The sequence below is a fragment of the Protopterus annectens genome, chromosome 4.part0 (assembly GCF_019279795.1).
Source record: "Protopterus annectens isolate FY-2018-M chromosome 4.part0, PAN1.0, whole genome shotgun sequence".
In the NCBI taxonomy this organism is placed as follows: domain Eukaryota; kingdom Metazoa; phylum Chordata; order Ceratodontiformes; family Protopteridae; genus Protopterus; species Protopterus annectens.
The window spans coordinates 557,167,880-557,184,887 of NC_056733.1; the positions used below are offsets into that span (position 1 = coordinate 557,167,880).

Sequence of the window (17,008 nt, forward strand, 5' to 3'; positions counted from 1 at the left end):
TAAAGCATACAACATTTAATTCAACTAATCCTTTATGTTATGTCTCAAACTATGTGAATACTGCATTGGTGAGGCATCTTCTTTTCTGTTTTCTAATATATTTTGTATAGAGGGTTGCTTCTTGCATTACAGCTCTTTGCAGCTCTGCTTATAATTCCTCAACTCTCCATAACAAAAAGTCTAAGGCCTGAGAAAAAATTTAAGAATAAGTTTCAGTCACATAAAACCATGAAAGTAAGATAAATGCATTCTATGGCATGGGTTTTAGCAAAAGTACAGTAATTGCAAAAGTGTAATATTTACCTGGTTCCTTACTTTCTCATGTTCTTTAGTTACATCTGTAGTCTCATTTGTTCTGACAGACAGCCTCTCTCTGGAGACACCAGTGGCTTCATTTGACTTTTCTGAAGGAGTGTCACTGCTTAATGTCTGGCTAGAAAATCTTGGGTAAAAAAGAAAATTCATACATATAGTTGCTTTTGTACTGAATTAAATCAGAATTACATATGCAGTGATTTTCGGCAGTGCAAACATATATGGATCTAAAAAGAACTATACAACAAAATTTAAAAAACAAGATGGCAGATATTGTGGAATTAAAAAATGCTGCTTATGACAAAAAAAAACAGTACAGTAAACTCTCAGTTAACTGCCACCCATGGGGATTGGTAGATGCCGGATAACTGTAGTTTATGGTCGCTTGATAGTTACTATTAAAAGCAGGCCTGACTAATACTGTACCCTACACTATTTGTTTGGGTTGACTTGATCTTAGGTTGGGGAGAGAGGGAATTTATTCCTATCTTCCTTTTTAAAACTCTAAAAATGTAAAGTATGCTTTCTGCAGGGGGGGGGGGGGGGGGCAGAAGGTGCAACACATGAAAATTGTACTGTATTTTTTTTTCCTGGTTGCTTGAGTTCCAGTTAACTGAGAGTTTACCAAGGAAAAAATAAACATTTTTCAAGAAGTAAAGCCAGTAATCACCCTATATTTTACCAGAGTACCTCTCTATTGCTTAAAACCGCAAAGTGCTTAACAAACCATTGCAAACAAGACATGCACAAAAAAGATATAACATTTAAACACAGATTCAGATAAAGAAATATATGCATGCTACATAGCAGGCAAAGAGTAATGTCGTCATCTTAAAAAACTCTACAGATAAATTAAGTAAACTACCAATGAATTATATCTACTAGGTGACAACACACACAACAGTGAATACAGACCTACATTTTAGTCTGAGAAAGCACAGTTATGTTTAAGTATATTTACCTCAACAGCAGACCTTCCAATAGTGGTCTCCCCTAACAGTATACTCTATTCAACCTGGCTATAAAGAAGCAATCCATTAGTCCTTATGAAGGCTTATGCTGGACCTCAAACTGATGTTCTACGGAACCCTGGTAGATAAGAGACACTAGTAAAGATAGTCACTACTAGACACATTCCTCTCTTTTTAGTTTTTAATGTGCTTCACATCTTGCATCAACTTCAGAGTTTTTTTTTTCAACTGTGTACCACCTTGTACTTATTAACTGATTTTCTTCAGAGAAAATATCAAACTGCGATTGCAGAAAGATGTAGCCAGTTCTTTTGACCCAGTGTCTGAGCTTAGTAGTAGTAGTATTTCTCCACTCTCTGTCATGGATGTTACAGTATCTCAAAAACATGACAAAAAAGGAAAAAAACAGCTATCCTATCAAAGGAAAATTGGAAAAGGAGGCAGTCAAAGAACTTAAGTGAAGGAACTCTGCCAGTGTTCCAGTCAAAGTACTATTTCTAAAGTGTCCCCCCCTATACAAAGACATGCAGTCATTTTTCAGAATAATTCTTACTGAGTTTGGTACTCCCAAAAATTAATTCCAAAGTAGCATCTTTATTGGTATCTGCTGCATCCTTACACACCATGTGGAAGAGTCTTTCCGGTCTTTATCAACCAGTCTGCAAATTAATTTGACTTCTGAAATTTTTTCCAAGTCTCCTTTAACTGCAAGTCCTTCATCTGTGAGCATTTTAATAACTGCTCTGGAAGCTGATGGTACCCACCTCAGACTGACTTAGTCTTGGGAAAGAGCACAGATTACTCTTCATGGGTATATGTGAAGGTTAAGAGGAGAAAATAACGGCTTAACCTGATTTTATCCAGTGATAAGGATGATTTTCATGTTAGCCAGGGAGAAACAATATCAGGATCCTGACAGGAAGAATTCTTCTCAGTTGTCTGAGTCTCTACTATAAGAAATGCATACTTAAGACCTGAAGAATGTCTAAGCAATACTGTGAATATGTTCTGTGAAAATAATTACAACTACTGTGACTGTTTCATAAGTAAAGTTAAAGCTAACAAGCAGCATTGCTTTTTGATAAAGTGTGTATGATTCTCAGCTTTCTCATCTACAAGCCTAGATACTCCTGCACCATCTGGGACAAGACTGATTATCGTCAAGGAGCCTGTCACCTGGCTCTAAGGAATCAGCCTGGGAATAGTACCACTGGTTTGCTTTCGGTGAGAAAAGAGGCAACAAGGCACGGATTTCAAGCTGAGAGTAGCTGTGGGGAGACCAGCACTAGTAGAAGACAACATCCAGTAGGCAAATGACCACTATTCACCTTTCTTGGCAAACTGAATTCTTTTTACCAATTAGTGCTAGATTACCCATCATCTATACTAAAGTCACACTATCAGCCTAAATAAGTCACTCTTACATCTTCGGGGTCTTCTATAGCATCTTCTCTCCAATCCTTGAGGTACAAGGATCAACCCTAGTCCTCCACATACCTCTCAACCTGGAAACATCAAAAATCTGGACAAGGCCCATGAAAAATAGGTACAAACCTGTATGCTGATTAACATAAAATTTGCATACATAATTATGCAACCCCACCCACTCCAGTGGAACTGTGGGATACCAACTTTCAAACGCAAACTGAAGAACAGACAACCAAAATATGGCACCAGAGTCCCCCCTGCAGCCATTCCAATGTCCCATTACCTGTCTATTTCACGCCATTTACCATAAACACTAAAGTCTGCATACTGCTTTACTTCTACAACGATTATTTGGATTTTATTTTTACATTTTATAGCACAATACACAAACACTAAGACATCTGCTAAACAAAGCAATACTGTCTCACAATGGAAACAGACTTGGCATTAAATCTTCTCTGTCACTGAAAATCACATTAATTGAAACAGCATTGAAACCCACACATCACATCCAAAGAAAATGCATCTAACCAGTGGTGGATAAAGATGACCATTGGGCTGTTGTCAAATCATTGGCCCTTGCACACAAAACAAAAAACATACATGTATTCTTTGATACCCCTTCCTGACTTTATTAAATTATATTCCTTGTATAATACAGCACACTTGTTAGAGCGCATTTTAAACTTATTGTTTGAACATTTTTCCAGTAGGCAATGAAACAAAATGCAAAAACCAATAATGACAAGACTGCCCAATTTAGAATATGTCATTCATAAAAGTCTACTTCCACAACCACACAATATATATTTATATATATATATATATATATATATATATATACACACACACACACATATATATATATATATATATATATATATATATATATATATATATATATATATATATAGAATGACAGTAGTGTAAGCCATAGGCATCTTGCACACAGCTTCTTGCACTTATTTTCAATTTCATTTTTTTTTTTGGGGGGGGGCAAACATTTTGGAAAGTTGTTAGAATAAAATGTTGTGTTACCACAATGCATTTCACTGCCAAGTCTTGAACCCAGGACCCTGTGCACTACAGTCAGAGCAGTATACCACTATGCCAAATCAACAGTTTCCTGAAAGATAGGAAGACTGAAACTTAAACGGCTATCATTTAGTGAATTCAGTTCTCACTTTTCACCATAGCCCTAGTCTCAACCTCTTAGCACAAAAAACCTGGACAAAGCCAATAGTGGGGGAATACAGCCCCAAAATAGGGAGAAATTTCAAATACTGATCTTATAAACTTAGACAATTGCTAGAATAAAAGGTTCTGTGTTACCATTTAGTTTCTGAAGAATATGAAGTCTGAAATTCAAATGCCTGTCATTATTTAGTGAATTCAATCCTTCAGTGATTTGCCGCAATCCTGAAAACCACAGATTTTATGAAGAACAGATCAAAAATAAGGCTTTAATTCAGAAGTGGTGGCGGCTAGGCTCTTTCTACCCTGTACCCAAGGTACAGGGTTTGAGCCTGAGTACCTCTAGCCACCATTAAATTGGGGGCATTTTCACACACACACACTTCATTCAGCCAGAAGATCTTCACAGAATAAGTGTCCTACGCTCGCAAGTACAGCCTAGCCCCATCCCTGCAGATAGAGCGAATACTGTTGAAATAAAAGCGCTCATTTGAATAACTGTTTCCAAAGCAAATAACTGTTAGCCCTCATTTGAATAACCTGCTCGCACTTGTAGATCATGAAAAACGAGCCGGAAATGTGCATTGGAGCCCTTGAGCTGAATTCCGACAGGCTGGTAGCCCTGATGGAGCTGATGTCATCGCACACGTGATGACATCAGCTCAAAATAAAAACCAGGGAAAAATTTAAAAAGTAAAAGCTGGGAAAAAGTCAGAAAGGAGTGCCACTCGGGAATTGTGGCATCCCAGTATTTGGACCCCAAAACTCGGTAAAAACCAAGTAATCTGGTATGGTTGGGAAGTATGGTCTTCCACTCTCACAACACAGCACAAAAATCTGCTCTCACTCTATCTGTAGCCTGTCTGATTGCATTAGGTGTTCTGTGGTAGTGTAGTACCTGTCTTATGCTTACCAACTAATCAAGGTATCTAACAATTAAGTAGTACAACCTAAGACAGATGTCAATATTTAAGAAACATGGAGGAGTAAACCTCTTGCATCAGCCCACTATAGGTAAGCATCATACATCCACGTCACCATATCAGTCACAACACACCACTAAGCCCATAACTTATGTTGAAGCTGTACAGAAAATTTTATCTAAAGCCTCCTATAGCAAACTCTAAAATATATTAGCCTTCAGTGCACAAGGCAACATCTACTCCTCCTTCCATCCAACATACTGCAAATTCACACAGATAACCAGAGAGTCACCAGAAAGGCAGAATGAATCCTGTCAGGTCCATTAACTCTGCTTTCATACAGGGAAATGTTTTAGTTATAAGTGGCTCTATAAATAGGCATACAAACTCCACACTCATAAGAATGGACATTAACAGAGAGGCTATATGAGCTACTTATCTAGTACCAAGATCCTCGACAACTACTGTCACTTAAGAAATGTTTGCAAAAAACAAATCAAAGTGGATAAAAAAACTGTACTACACAAATAAGCAATACAAGCATCAAGATAAGTCAGAGATTCTGGGGTTCTATCAAACAACTTATCCATCCAGGCCATACTTCCACCCCATCTCCAAATAGCACAAACTCAGAAGTATAGCATCCCAGTTTAACTCATTCTTCATAAACTCCATTCTTGCACTTATATAAAAAAAAAAAAAATGGTTCACGTCAAATCACTCTTCCTGCTATCAATGACTCCCCCACCACATACTCCCTGCAAACCATCCAAATAGGTGTTAAAGAAATTACTGAGCAAACTAAAGCCTACAACACTTGCCGCCAATAAACTACCAAATGACTACCTCAAATTAGCAGCTGACATCATCTGTTTCCCAGTATCAATACTGATCAATATATCTATCGCTGAACAGTACATACCTAAAATTTGAAAAATCTCCTATGTAATTCCAGTCCATAAAAGGTGCTCCTCCTTAGAACTCTCCAACTGTAAACCTATATCCATACCATCTCTGCTTTCTAAAATCTTAGAAAAATGCATCCACTCGCAACTAATGCAAGACCTACTAACCAATTAGCTCTTTGCCATCACACAACATGGATTTCAACCAGGCCATACTACCACCACTGTGCTGCTCAAATTCATCAATACTCTTAACCAACTAAAAAACAACAGCCAAATGGTTGCCTCGATATTTCTAGATATGTCAGAGAAATTTGACCCAGTGTCCCAAGAGCAGCTTGTACAAGAAGTGGCATCCCTTGACATATCTAAAAACACCTTCTCTTGGTTCCAAAATCATCTCTTTGATCACCATTCAAGCAGTCAAATGTCAAGATGACCTCTCCACTCTGCTTCCCGTAACACTAGGTGTTCCACAAGGCTCAGTACTCGGGCCTCTACTCTTCAGTTCTCACCAATAATCTGCACACAGCAAAGTACAGTTGTGTACACTTACCATAAAAGTAGATGTTCGAGTGTATTCACTGCTGCAGTCATTACATTTGGGTAATCTGCTGGCAGGTTGCCCTCAGTCGGCCTGAATATCAAAGTCTTGGCTCCTGCGTCGGTTGCTGTCTCCTCTTCCATGACATCAGGTTGTCAGGGGTATAAAACATGCAGCCAATGCCATTTTATTCAGTTTTTCTTGCCCCAGATGTCAGGTGCCCCCCAAATGGGGAGCAAAAAAAAAAAATATATATATATATATATATATATATATATATATATATATAAACTGCAATATATACGTAAATGCAAATGTAACAACATAAACTTTACCTTCATCTAAAAGCAAATACACCACAAAGGCTTTAGAATATAGTGAAGGAAAGAGAAGTTCTAGAAAAAAGGGGGATGGCGGGCGGGTAACCCGGACTGCAACAGTGAATACACTTGAACATCTACATTTATGGTAAGTGTACACAACTGTACTATGTTCTTCATGTTTCACTGCTGCAGTCATTACATTTGGGTAGAATCCCAAAGCTATGGATGGGAGGCTGAACTAAACAGCATTAGGAGAGGCTATAAGGCCCTGCAGAACTGCAGTGGCAAAGCCTGCCCTGGACTTAGAGAAAAGAGGCAAATGATAATGCTTTGTAAATGTATGAACAGAGCTCCAAGTAGCAGCTTCTAGAATGCCTTTGGTTGGAACTCCTCTGAGAAAGGCTGCTGAGGTAGATGCAGCCCTGGTGGAATGTGACCCGATTCCCTTGGGCACCGGTGTACCATGATGCAAGTAGCAGAAACAAATGCAGTGGCTTATCCACTTTGAAATAGTCTGCTTTGATATAGCCTTCCCCTCTGATCCTGAAGCAAATGCCACCAGTAGTTGCTCAGACTTTCTTAGAGATATGGTCCTGTTTAAGTAGAATCTTAGTTGTCTGTGTACGTCCAAGGAATGCAGAATCCACTCCCCCTTGATCTGCGGATTTGGGTAAAATGTTGGCAGGTGAATAGTTTGGTTAAGAGCCACACTGGATACCACCTTAGGCATAAAGGAAGGATTGGTCCTGAGGGACTCCCTGTCCGGGTAAAATGTAATAAAAGGCTCCACAGCCATGAGGGCCTGTAGTTCTGAAACCCTTCTTGCTGAAGTGATTGCCAGAAGGAAAGCTGTTTTCCAAGACAAAAACTTTATATCCGCAGTAGCTGCTGGTTCAAAAGGAGGCAGGGTGAGCTTTTCCAGCACAAAATTGAGGTCCCATGCAGGAGTTGGTGATCTTCTGGAAGGCCTTAAAGTTTTGGCCCATCTAAGATACTGTTTTAGCAGAGGATGAGAAAAGATGGGAGGCTCTGTGTTGTAATGAGCAGAAATGGCAGAGGCATGGATTTTTATTGAAGAAAAAGATAGGCCCTTGTCAAGCAACTCAGTCATGTATTGTAAAATCTGAGAAATATTTGGCTTTGCTGTTTCCATTCCTTGTGCTTGGTTCCAAGCACAGAATCTCTTCCATTTATCAGCATAAGATTTTCTAGTACTAGGCCTTCTGGCTTCCAAAATGTCATCCATTACAGATTTACTGAGAGGTGTTGTTTGAATAATTACATGATCAGCCATGCTGCCATGTTAAGAGTTTGGAGCTGATTGTGCAGAATGTGATTGCTCTGCTGAGACAGTAGATGAGGTATTTGAGGCAAGTACCAAGGAGGGAGTTGAGACATATTCCTTAGGATTTGGTACCAGAGCTGGCGAGGCCAGTCCGGGGAAATTAGGATCATTTTTGTTTTTTCCTGTCTGACTAAGACCTTGGGGAGAAGAGGCAGAGAAGGAAAGGCATAGACTGATAGGTTTTTCCAACTGAAGGATAGGGCATCCACTTTCCATGCTTGTCTGTGATAAGTGCTTGTGCAGAATTTGTCCAGTTGATAATTCTTGGGAGAGGCAAATAGAGCTATGTCTGGACATCACATTTCTCTGTTATCATGCTGAAGACTTGTGGATCAAGTTTCCACTCATGAGGGTCCATAAGATTTCTGCTCAGGTCGTCTGCCAGAGTATTTTGTTTTCCTGACAGGAATTGAGCTTGAAGATGTACTTGGTAAGTCAAGGCTGTGTCCGACAATGCCATGGCTAGTCTGCAAAGGGAGTAGGAATGTGTACCCCCCTGCTTGTTTATGTACCACATAACTGTGGTGTTGCCCGTCTTTATCAGTAGTTGTCCTGGATGAAGTAAGTCCTTGAAGGCTGTCAGGGCATTCTGAACAGCTAACATTTCTTTCTGGTTGATATGCAGATGCATTTGTTTTGGGCTCCATATGCCCTGAATGCATCTCCCCACCAGGTGGGCCCCCCAAGCATAGTCTGATGCATCTGTAGTTAGGGTTTGGGTGGCAGGGGGTAGAGTGAATGACCGTCCCGTGTTCTGCTGACATGTCTCTGCTCACCAAAGAAACTCCTGCTGTAGGTAGGGAATGAGAGGAATCATTGTTTCCAGACTGTGACAATGTTGACTCCATAAACTTTTAAATATCATTATAGTTTCCTCATATGCAGTCTTGCATATGGAATTAGTAGAATGCAGGATGCCATGAGCCCCAAAGCCTGCAGAATTTGCCTTGCAGATAACTGGGTTTTTGTTGCCATCTGTTTGAAGTAAACAGTCAGTTGCTTTTGTTTGTCTGGCATAAGGTAAGCCACCTGGGCAGTTGTATTCAAGCTTGCACCCAGGAACGTAATTTTTTGAGAGGGTACCAGTTGTGATTTCTTTTCATTTATGGTGTGCCCTAGGCATGCTAGAAGCCTTTTTACAAATGCCAGATGTTGAAGAAGAGTGTCCTTGTCCTCTGCTTGAATGAGACAGTTGTCCAGATAAGGATAAATTTGAATGCTTCTTTGTCTGCAGAATGCAATTACTGGTGTCAGGCACTTTGTAAAGACCCTGGGTGCGGCAGATAAGCCAAAGGGCAGTGCAGAGAATTGGTAATGCATAAAACCTGCCTTGAAGTGGAGGTATCTTCTGCACGATTCCCTTATTGGGATATTCAGGTATGCCTCTTTTAAGTCTAGAGTCACTAACCAAGCATTTTTGGCCAGCATGAACAGAAGCTGTTGTAAAGTCAGCATTTTGAATTTTGGGATGTCCAAGAATGTGTTCAAAATCGATAAATCCAGTACTGGACGCCAGGCATTGTCTTTTCTGGGTACCAGGAACAGTCTTGAACCTTGTCCTTTTTCCTGTTCTGGTACTGGTTGAATAGCTCCCATATCCATGAGGGACGTAACTTGTTTCTGAGCCTCTGCCCATTGATTTTGTGGCAGATCTGGCCAACCGTTTGGAAATGGCAAGGTATGGAAATTAAATCTGTACCCCTGGGATACTATGTTTAATACCCACTTGTCCTGGGTTATTAAATGCCAATTTTGAGCATGCAGTGCTAATTTTCCCCCCAAGGGGGCTGCCAAAAGATAAGTGCTTGGTGATGGTAGAGGGAAGTCACTGAGACTGCTTAATGTAGGGTTGTGCTTTGTTTCCTCCAGATTTGAAGGTAGAGGCACCCCATTGCTTTGACCTGTAAGAACCCTGTGATTAGTATCTAGAGCCTTTTGAGTGCCTGGATTTGCCTTGTGAGGCTCTGTTGGACACAGGAAAGGACCAGTTTTTTGTAGGCCAGTGTGTACTGAATCTAGGTGGCTGCACTTGTAAGAAATCTTTTACAGTTTGCATAGATTTAGCATTTTCTTTAAAACCTCTTCCACCTTATTACCAGAGTATCATGCTGTAAGGGTGCATCCAACAATTTAGCTTTAACATGATCAGGCAGATTTTGCTCTTTGAGCCAAGCATGCCTTCTGATCACAGATCCAGTGACTGCGGCCCTGCAAGAGGCCTCCAAGGAATCAAAACCACATTGCAAAGTATGCTTTCCAACCTGTTCTGCTGCAGGCAATAATTCCTGTAATTCTTTATTTTCCACACATTCAGAAATCAACATAATTTTCTGTTTCAGTAATCCCATAACATGCTGTTGATATTTAAGCATATGAAACTGGCGGTTTAAGGCCCTAATTGCCAAGGTTGCAGATGTACAAACCTTTCCCCATCTATCCAGCGCCCTGGAATCTCTATCAGAGGGGGTAGGATTCTTGGCTGTAGAGGTCTTTACACCTTTGGGACCCTGTGAGATAGTTTCAGAATCAAAAGCAGGATTTTTGAATAAAAATTTGTGGGAGTCAGGAACCCTGTAATATCTGTCTGGCTTACTAGGAGCCGGAGGAAGGGAATCAGGAGCCATGCTTGATTCCGAAAACACATCGGCAATGTCTAATACAGGAGGTATAGCCAAAGGACTATGCTGAGGAAGAAGAAGGAAATCCCTAAGCCTCTTTTTTGATTCCGGGAAATCCTGACTCTCCCAATGAAAGTGTTCCCTTAAAGTATGCAAGGTTTCTCCAGGAAAAATAATCCTCAGGAGGAGATGCAGATGGGATGGATTCTTCTCCATCTGAATCCTCATAGGGTGGTATAGAAAATTCCTGATCAGAAAAGGAATCAGAAGAAATAGAAACCTGATCTGAAGATTCATAATCAGTGTCTTGCTTAGGCCTCTTATCGGGGGGGGGGGGGGGGTTGGGAACCCCTGATCAAGGTAATTAAGTCCTCAACCATTTTGATCATCTGTTTTTTAGGCATAGGGGCCTGAGCACATGGCTCATGCGTCAGTTTTTTAGACTTAGAAGCTGATTTTGTTTTTGAAGCTAGCATCGGTTTTAAATAGAAATGTTGAGGCCTGAAAACACCCTCAGAAGCTGGTGCCTGCTCAGTGGCTCTGAACTCATCCGAGGGAGAGACATCCGCGGGTACAATACTCTGAGAATCTCGCGGCATACCGGACTCCGCATGGGTCTCAATAGAGGCCTGCGACTCAAACATAGCGGGTATCAGGGGCTGCGAAAGCACCTCACTGAGTACCGGCGACTGGCTTAGGAGAAGCTTCGTCGGTTTTGGACCTCGACGGTCTGTCTCTGTCCTTTTCTTTGCATTTTTTGTGAACTTCAGTAGTCTGATTGCTATCTGACGACATTTCAGGGTAATTAAATCTGGATCCAAAATATTTTGAAGCAAAGATATACCGACACTTAATAGTGCATTGGTTAAATCTAGCACAAAACCGACAGCAAGGTACGTTATGATCTGGGCCTAGGCAAGGAATACAGTACAAATGGTAATCCTTATGAGGTATTTGCTTCCCACAAGTAATGCAATTATTATCTTTTACTGACATCGGTAAGGAGCAAGAAAAAGTTTCCCCAACAGGGTTCTTAGCTTTAATTGAAGACTTCGGTTCTGAAACTCGAATGCGAAAATTTCAGGAGTTGGCCGACTGGCACTTGCGAACAGCTTCTGCTAGGGGCACCGTGTGGCAAGAAAGACTGAATAAAATGGCGTCGGCTGCATGTTTTATACCTCTGAAGACCTGACATCATGGAAGAGGAGACAGCAACCGACGCAGGACCCAAGACTTTGACATTCAGGCCGACTGAGGGCAACCTGCCAGCAGATTAACCAAATGTAATGACTTCAACAGTGAAATACGAAGAACATCAAACCATGCTACCATTATACAGTATGCAGATGACTCCACTGTCATCTGCACTGTACCCACCCCACCCTATCACAACTACAAGGAGTTACCCAAAAATCCTTTACTGCCACTGAATCTTTCCTAGATAAATACCAGCTCATCTTAAATCCCAACAAAACCAAACTAATGCTGTTTCCCAACAACTATCATAAAACAAACTCCATTAACCAGGACTTTAAAATCACCTCATCCAATCAAATTCTAAATGAATCCATCCCAGAAACTAAGCTACCAAGTGTCATAAGTAACAGCTTCAAGGATGGCTCTAGTATCCAAACCCTTGAAGAAAGCTCCAGAAGAGGCTAATACCCTCAAAGAATGAGCTTGAACTGAAGAAGAAAGTGGTTTATCATGAAAATAACAACAAAAGGAAATGTCCTTAGAAATGCAGGAGGAGATGGCTTGCTTAGAAACCATCAAACTCAATGTCCTGTTATGAAAAGAAACAAACTTGCACAGAGTTATGGATAGCCTTTGTCTTATCCAAATACTACCTGAGCTATCCATGTATATTCAAGATGTGAAGAACTTTCTTACTAGCAGACTGGGAGAAGGAAAAAAAGGACGGGAGCTGGACAAACTGATTAAGAAACAACTCATTGACCACCTTTAGCCTAAAAGAAGGGTTAGTATGCAGCAACACCCTGTCTTCATGGAAAAAAAGGAAGGACCTGCCATTAGAGCCTGAGGCTCAGAAACTCTCTTGGCTGAACTAAGCACAACCAACAAACCAGTTTTTCAGATGCAATGATGCACAGAAGAAGCAGGCACGAAAGGAGCCTTAGTCAATTTTTCAATGACAAAATTGCAGGTTCCAAGAGAGATTTTTCTTGGGGACCTGAAAGGAAGGATGCCTTTAAGGAACTGTTTAACAAGAGGCCAATGATGGGCTCAAGGAAAGACAAGCAGAGATTACTGACAAGTGAGCTTTAACAGAAGAATGCTAGGCCAGCATGGAGAAGTTCACACAAGAAAAAAAGAAGCAAAATATCTCCATTTTTAATTTCTCCAAATCTTTTGGGTTTCTAATACCATGATGGGAATGGACCCCATTCCTAAGTCAAAGTACAATTAAAGTTCATGAAATTGGCATTGTTTCGTTCTTTAATGTCAGCCAAAAGTGCTCTTCGCAGCACCCGCAATGTGCCCAGTAATGACTCCTCCTGCAATTCGTATGGAGTTACATGTACTGGTAGCATATCTAAATATGACTGCAGACTCTTTTTTATAAGACCCGTTGCTCTTACTACTATTGGAACTATCTGGGTATCTTTCTTCCACATTGCTCTCATTTCTACTTGCAAATCCTGATGTTTTATAACTTTGTCTCTCTCTGTACACAGGACACTATAGTCACTGGGTGTGGCAATTTCAATGATCAATGCTATTTTTGTCTTCTTTTCTTGGACCACTATATCCAGTTTTCTAGCATCTATCTTTTGAGCTGTTGATAATGGATGATCCCATGTGATACAGACTTCATTTTCTATGACACTTTCTGGCTCATGTTTCCAGTGTTTTTCAGCCACTTCAATACCATTATGTTTGAACAATCCCCAGTGCAGCAGTCTTCATAGGCTGGTACTAGGCTATCGGCCCTAGGGCCTATACAAGCCTATCCATAACAATTCCCTGAATATTTCATGCCACAATATTTACTTCCCTGGACCCCTGTCTAGCAGGGCTACTGACATGATCCCCAAGGTTAATTTCCTATCTCCCATCCAATCTTCAAGGTTCCTTTTGAAGAGGGCCAAGGAGGCGCTCTGTTTGACATGTACAGGCAGTCTATTCCAGAGTATGGGTAGTCTCTGGGTCAGGAACCTATCCCTCCAGTACGTTTTTTTCATTGTGATAACAAGATTTAGATCCCTGGAGCATGTGGCTCTGAGGGAAAAGCATTGCTCCCTACACAGACACACACACAGTTGCCATGTCTGGGATTAGAACACCTACCTAAGTAGCTTAACACCCTACAGCATTATGCAGTTATAGGATGCGCCATGGAGATTACTTGCCACATTATTATGCCTTTCAATATACAGTCCTTCTGCCATTAGTACGTCACAGCTAGCAACAAGCTGTGCAACTGTTTACAATTCAGTTTTTACAAAACCTACATTTGTCTGTTTATCCCACATGTTCAATGGACTTTGTAAACCAGCATGTATGTAGCCCACTATCTTGGGCCGTCAATATTAACCTTTCGTCCCTTGGTTTGAATTAATCTCTCTTTGACCATTCCTGCATTTGTTCCTGATCAACATGAGGTTTTTCCAGAAGTTGTCTATACTTGCAACTATATTTATGTATTTTCCATATTTCTTGCCTTTTCATCTGGTCCTTCGCCTTATATTCTTTCTTTTGTTTTTGGCACATTCAGTTGCTGCCTGATTTTTACCTACTTCTGGGTTGATTTCAATTCCTGCTTGATGCTGATATGCTTCTGTTAGATTAAGCAGAGAAGTCATCTTAGATTTATCCTCCTCATGTTTCAACACTGTCGCCACTGAGAAGGGATCCTGGTTATGTTTAATACAACAAACAGAACATCTCTTCCATTTAGCCATATAGGATTTTCTGATAGTGGTCTCCTGGCCTCCTGCAGAACTATAAGCATGTCCTTGGAAAAGTGGCATCTAAATGGTATCAAAATCCTATCAACCAGAGTGTCAAGTGAAGAGCAGACAAATGAGGGTGAATGAGAGACCCCTTGTCTTGTGTGCGAAGATCCATCTGGTGAAGTAATTTGTGATGATTGCCCCTGGCCTGTGAAATAGGACGGGGAACCAGTGCTGTCTGGGCCAAAAGGGAGTCACCGATTCTTGGGGAGTCCTTCCTGATCTTGTGTAGGACCTGGGAAGAGGAGGGTAAGCATATAGGAACATCCTCTTCCAAGAAAAGGACACGGCATCCACCTTCAAAGTAAGAGGACTTGGGACTCTGGAACAGAAGCAAAAAAGTAGCCTGTTCAGAGGGGCAGAGGAAATATCCACTTGAGGAATACCCCCACTAATATACTATGTTCAGAAAAACCTTTCCGTGAAAGATCCATTAGTGAGGCTGTGTCTTGGAGCTGCTCAGAGAGTCAGCCACTGAGCTGTGCTCTGAAGGGATGTAGACCAAATGAAGAGTTACCTGATGGCAGCCAAATCCCTGGCCTGAACGGCTAGTCTGCAAGGAAGATAAGACCTTGTGCCCACCTGTTTTGTTGATGTACCACATAGCTGTGGTGTTGCCTGTAAAGACTTTTAAAGGGCCTGAAGAGCAAAGCGAATGGAAAGTCTGAACAGCAAGGAGTACCACCCTCATTTCTTTTCTGTTGATGTGGTCTGACATTTGATGAAGGGGCTATAGACCCTGAATCTTCAGATTGTTGGAAGAGGCTCCCCACTCGAGATCAGAAGCATCTGTGATTTAGCTCCTGAGTAGGGGTAGGAGCCTGAAAATTCAGTCCTGAATTGAGGAAGAGCTGCTGAATCCACCAGTGCAACTCAAGTTTGAGATAAGGAAGGAAGGAGACTGGAAACTCCAGAGGGTGACAATGTTGGAGCCAAACCATCTTACGTGCTATTTAAGTTTCCTCATGCGAAGCTTGGCAAAGGGGAGTATGGGAATAAAAGATGCCATGAACCCCAAGAGTCTGAAAAACTTCCTTGAAGAAGTAAGAGAAAGGGGAAGGAGACACAGAAAGTAGTCTTTCAGAGACATAACCTTGGAAGACGTTAGAAGAAGGGAGGGAGGCAAACAGACTGGTTACAATTCTGCAACTTTGAAAAATGTGATCTTGAGAGACAGTCAGACTGGACTTCCTGAGATTGATGCTGAATACCAGACTGTGCAGAAGGAGCATGGTAAAGTTCAGAACCAGCAAAAGCCTAGACTGGTAGGAAGCCTGAAGAAGCAGGTCATCTAGATAAAGAAATATCTGGATGCCCTAAAGTCTGAAAAAGGCTATGACTGGAGACAGATATTTGGTAAATAACCTTGTGGCAGTAGAAAGACCACATGGTTAAGCACAGGACTGAAAACGAGAGGAAGAAACAGAGAAATGTAAACACTTCCTGAATAAGGGGTGAATAGGAATAAGAAGCGAGGCATCCTTTTGGTCTAGGGAGACCAGGAAAGCCTGGGGAAGTAAGAGGGAAAAGAGTTTGTATGGAAAGCATCCAAAAGGAAGGAATATTTATAAAGGTGTTTAGAAAGGTACGATTCTAGGACTGGCCTCCAGGACGTCTCATTTTCTGGGAACCCGAAACACTCTGGAATAAAACCCAGTTCCACTTTGGGATTCTGGAACTGGATAAATGGTGCTTTGATCCAGTAAATGTTACAGAATTCCAGAAAATGAGAAATTTGGTATGGTGGGGGTTGAGGAGGACTTCAGAATGGGGGGGAGGGATTTCCAATATCATGAAATAACCATGACGGATAATGGACAGAACCCAAGAGTCTGAAGTTATCTGTTGCCAGACAGGGAGGGATATGTAAAGCCTGAGAGACAGGGCAACCTGGCCATTGAGAATGGCAGAAAATATGTCAGATGTGTCCTGAAAAGGGGTCTTTGGAATTTTAGAAATCTGTATGGGTTTATCAGCAAAAACATGCTTAGAAACTCTCTTGCCTTTGAAAGGCTACTGGGGTTGCCCATGCACAAACGTAGATTTAGAAGGCTGGTTTCTCTGAAGATCCTGCATCACTTTGCCTTTGTCTTGTAGAATTTTAAACAAGTCAGCAGCAGCTGTACCAAAAATATTCTGATTGTCCAAAGGATCATCCAGGAGTTTGGCCTTATCATCAAGTAAGGCCAGGAGGCAAAGCCAAGAAAACCTCATCATAACTGACAAAGAAGCAGTGGCTTGAGAGGATGCATCACATGTATTTTAACTACATGTGATGGAGCGACAGGCCAATTGAGAGGTGGAACTTAATAAAGAGAGGGCAGCAGTCTTTCCATCAGAGTCTGGAAGGGCAGTCAATCCCCCCCCCCCAAGCTGTGACAAAAGCATCAGAACATAATTGGTCATATGGGTTTGATAATTAATGGCCTTGAAGGCCAGAGTGGCAGAAATGTACACTTTTCCCA

The 17,008-nt window shown here is 41.2% G+C and overlaps 1 protein-coding gene across 2 annotated transcripts in view; it reads right to left on the bottom strand.

Annotated features, from left to right (window-relative positions):
• Positions 1-17,008, bottom strand: part of KIAA1671 (KIAA1671 ortholog) — a 2,688,721-nt gene that overhangs the window by 1,424,371 nt on the left and 1,247,342 nt on the right. For both annotated transcript variants that reach the window (XM_044068487.1, XM_044068488.1), the window contains exon 5: positions 304-442. In XM_044068487.1, coding sequence (XP_043924422.1) covers positions 304-442 — 139 coding nt within the window. The remainder of the gene's footprint in view (positions 1-303; positions 443-17,008) is intronic.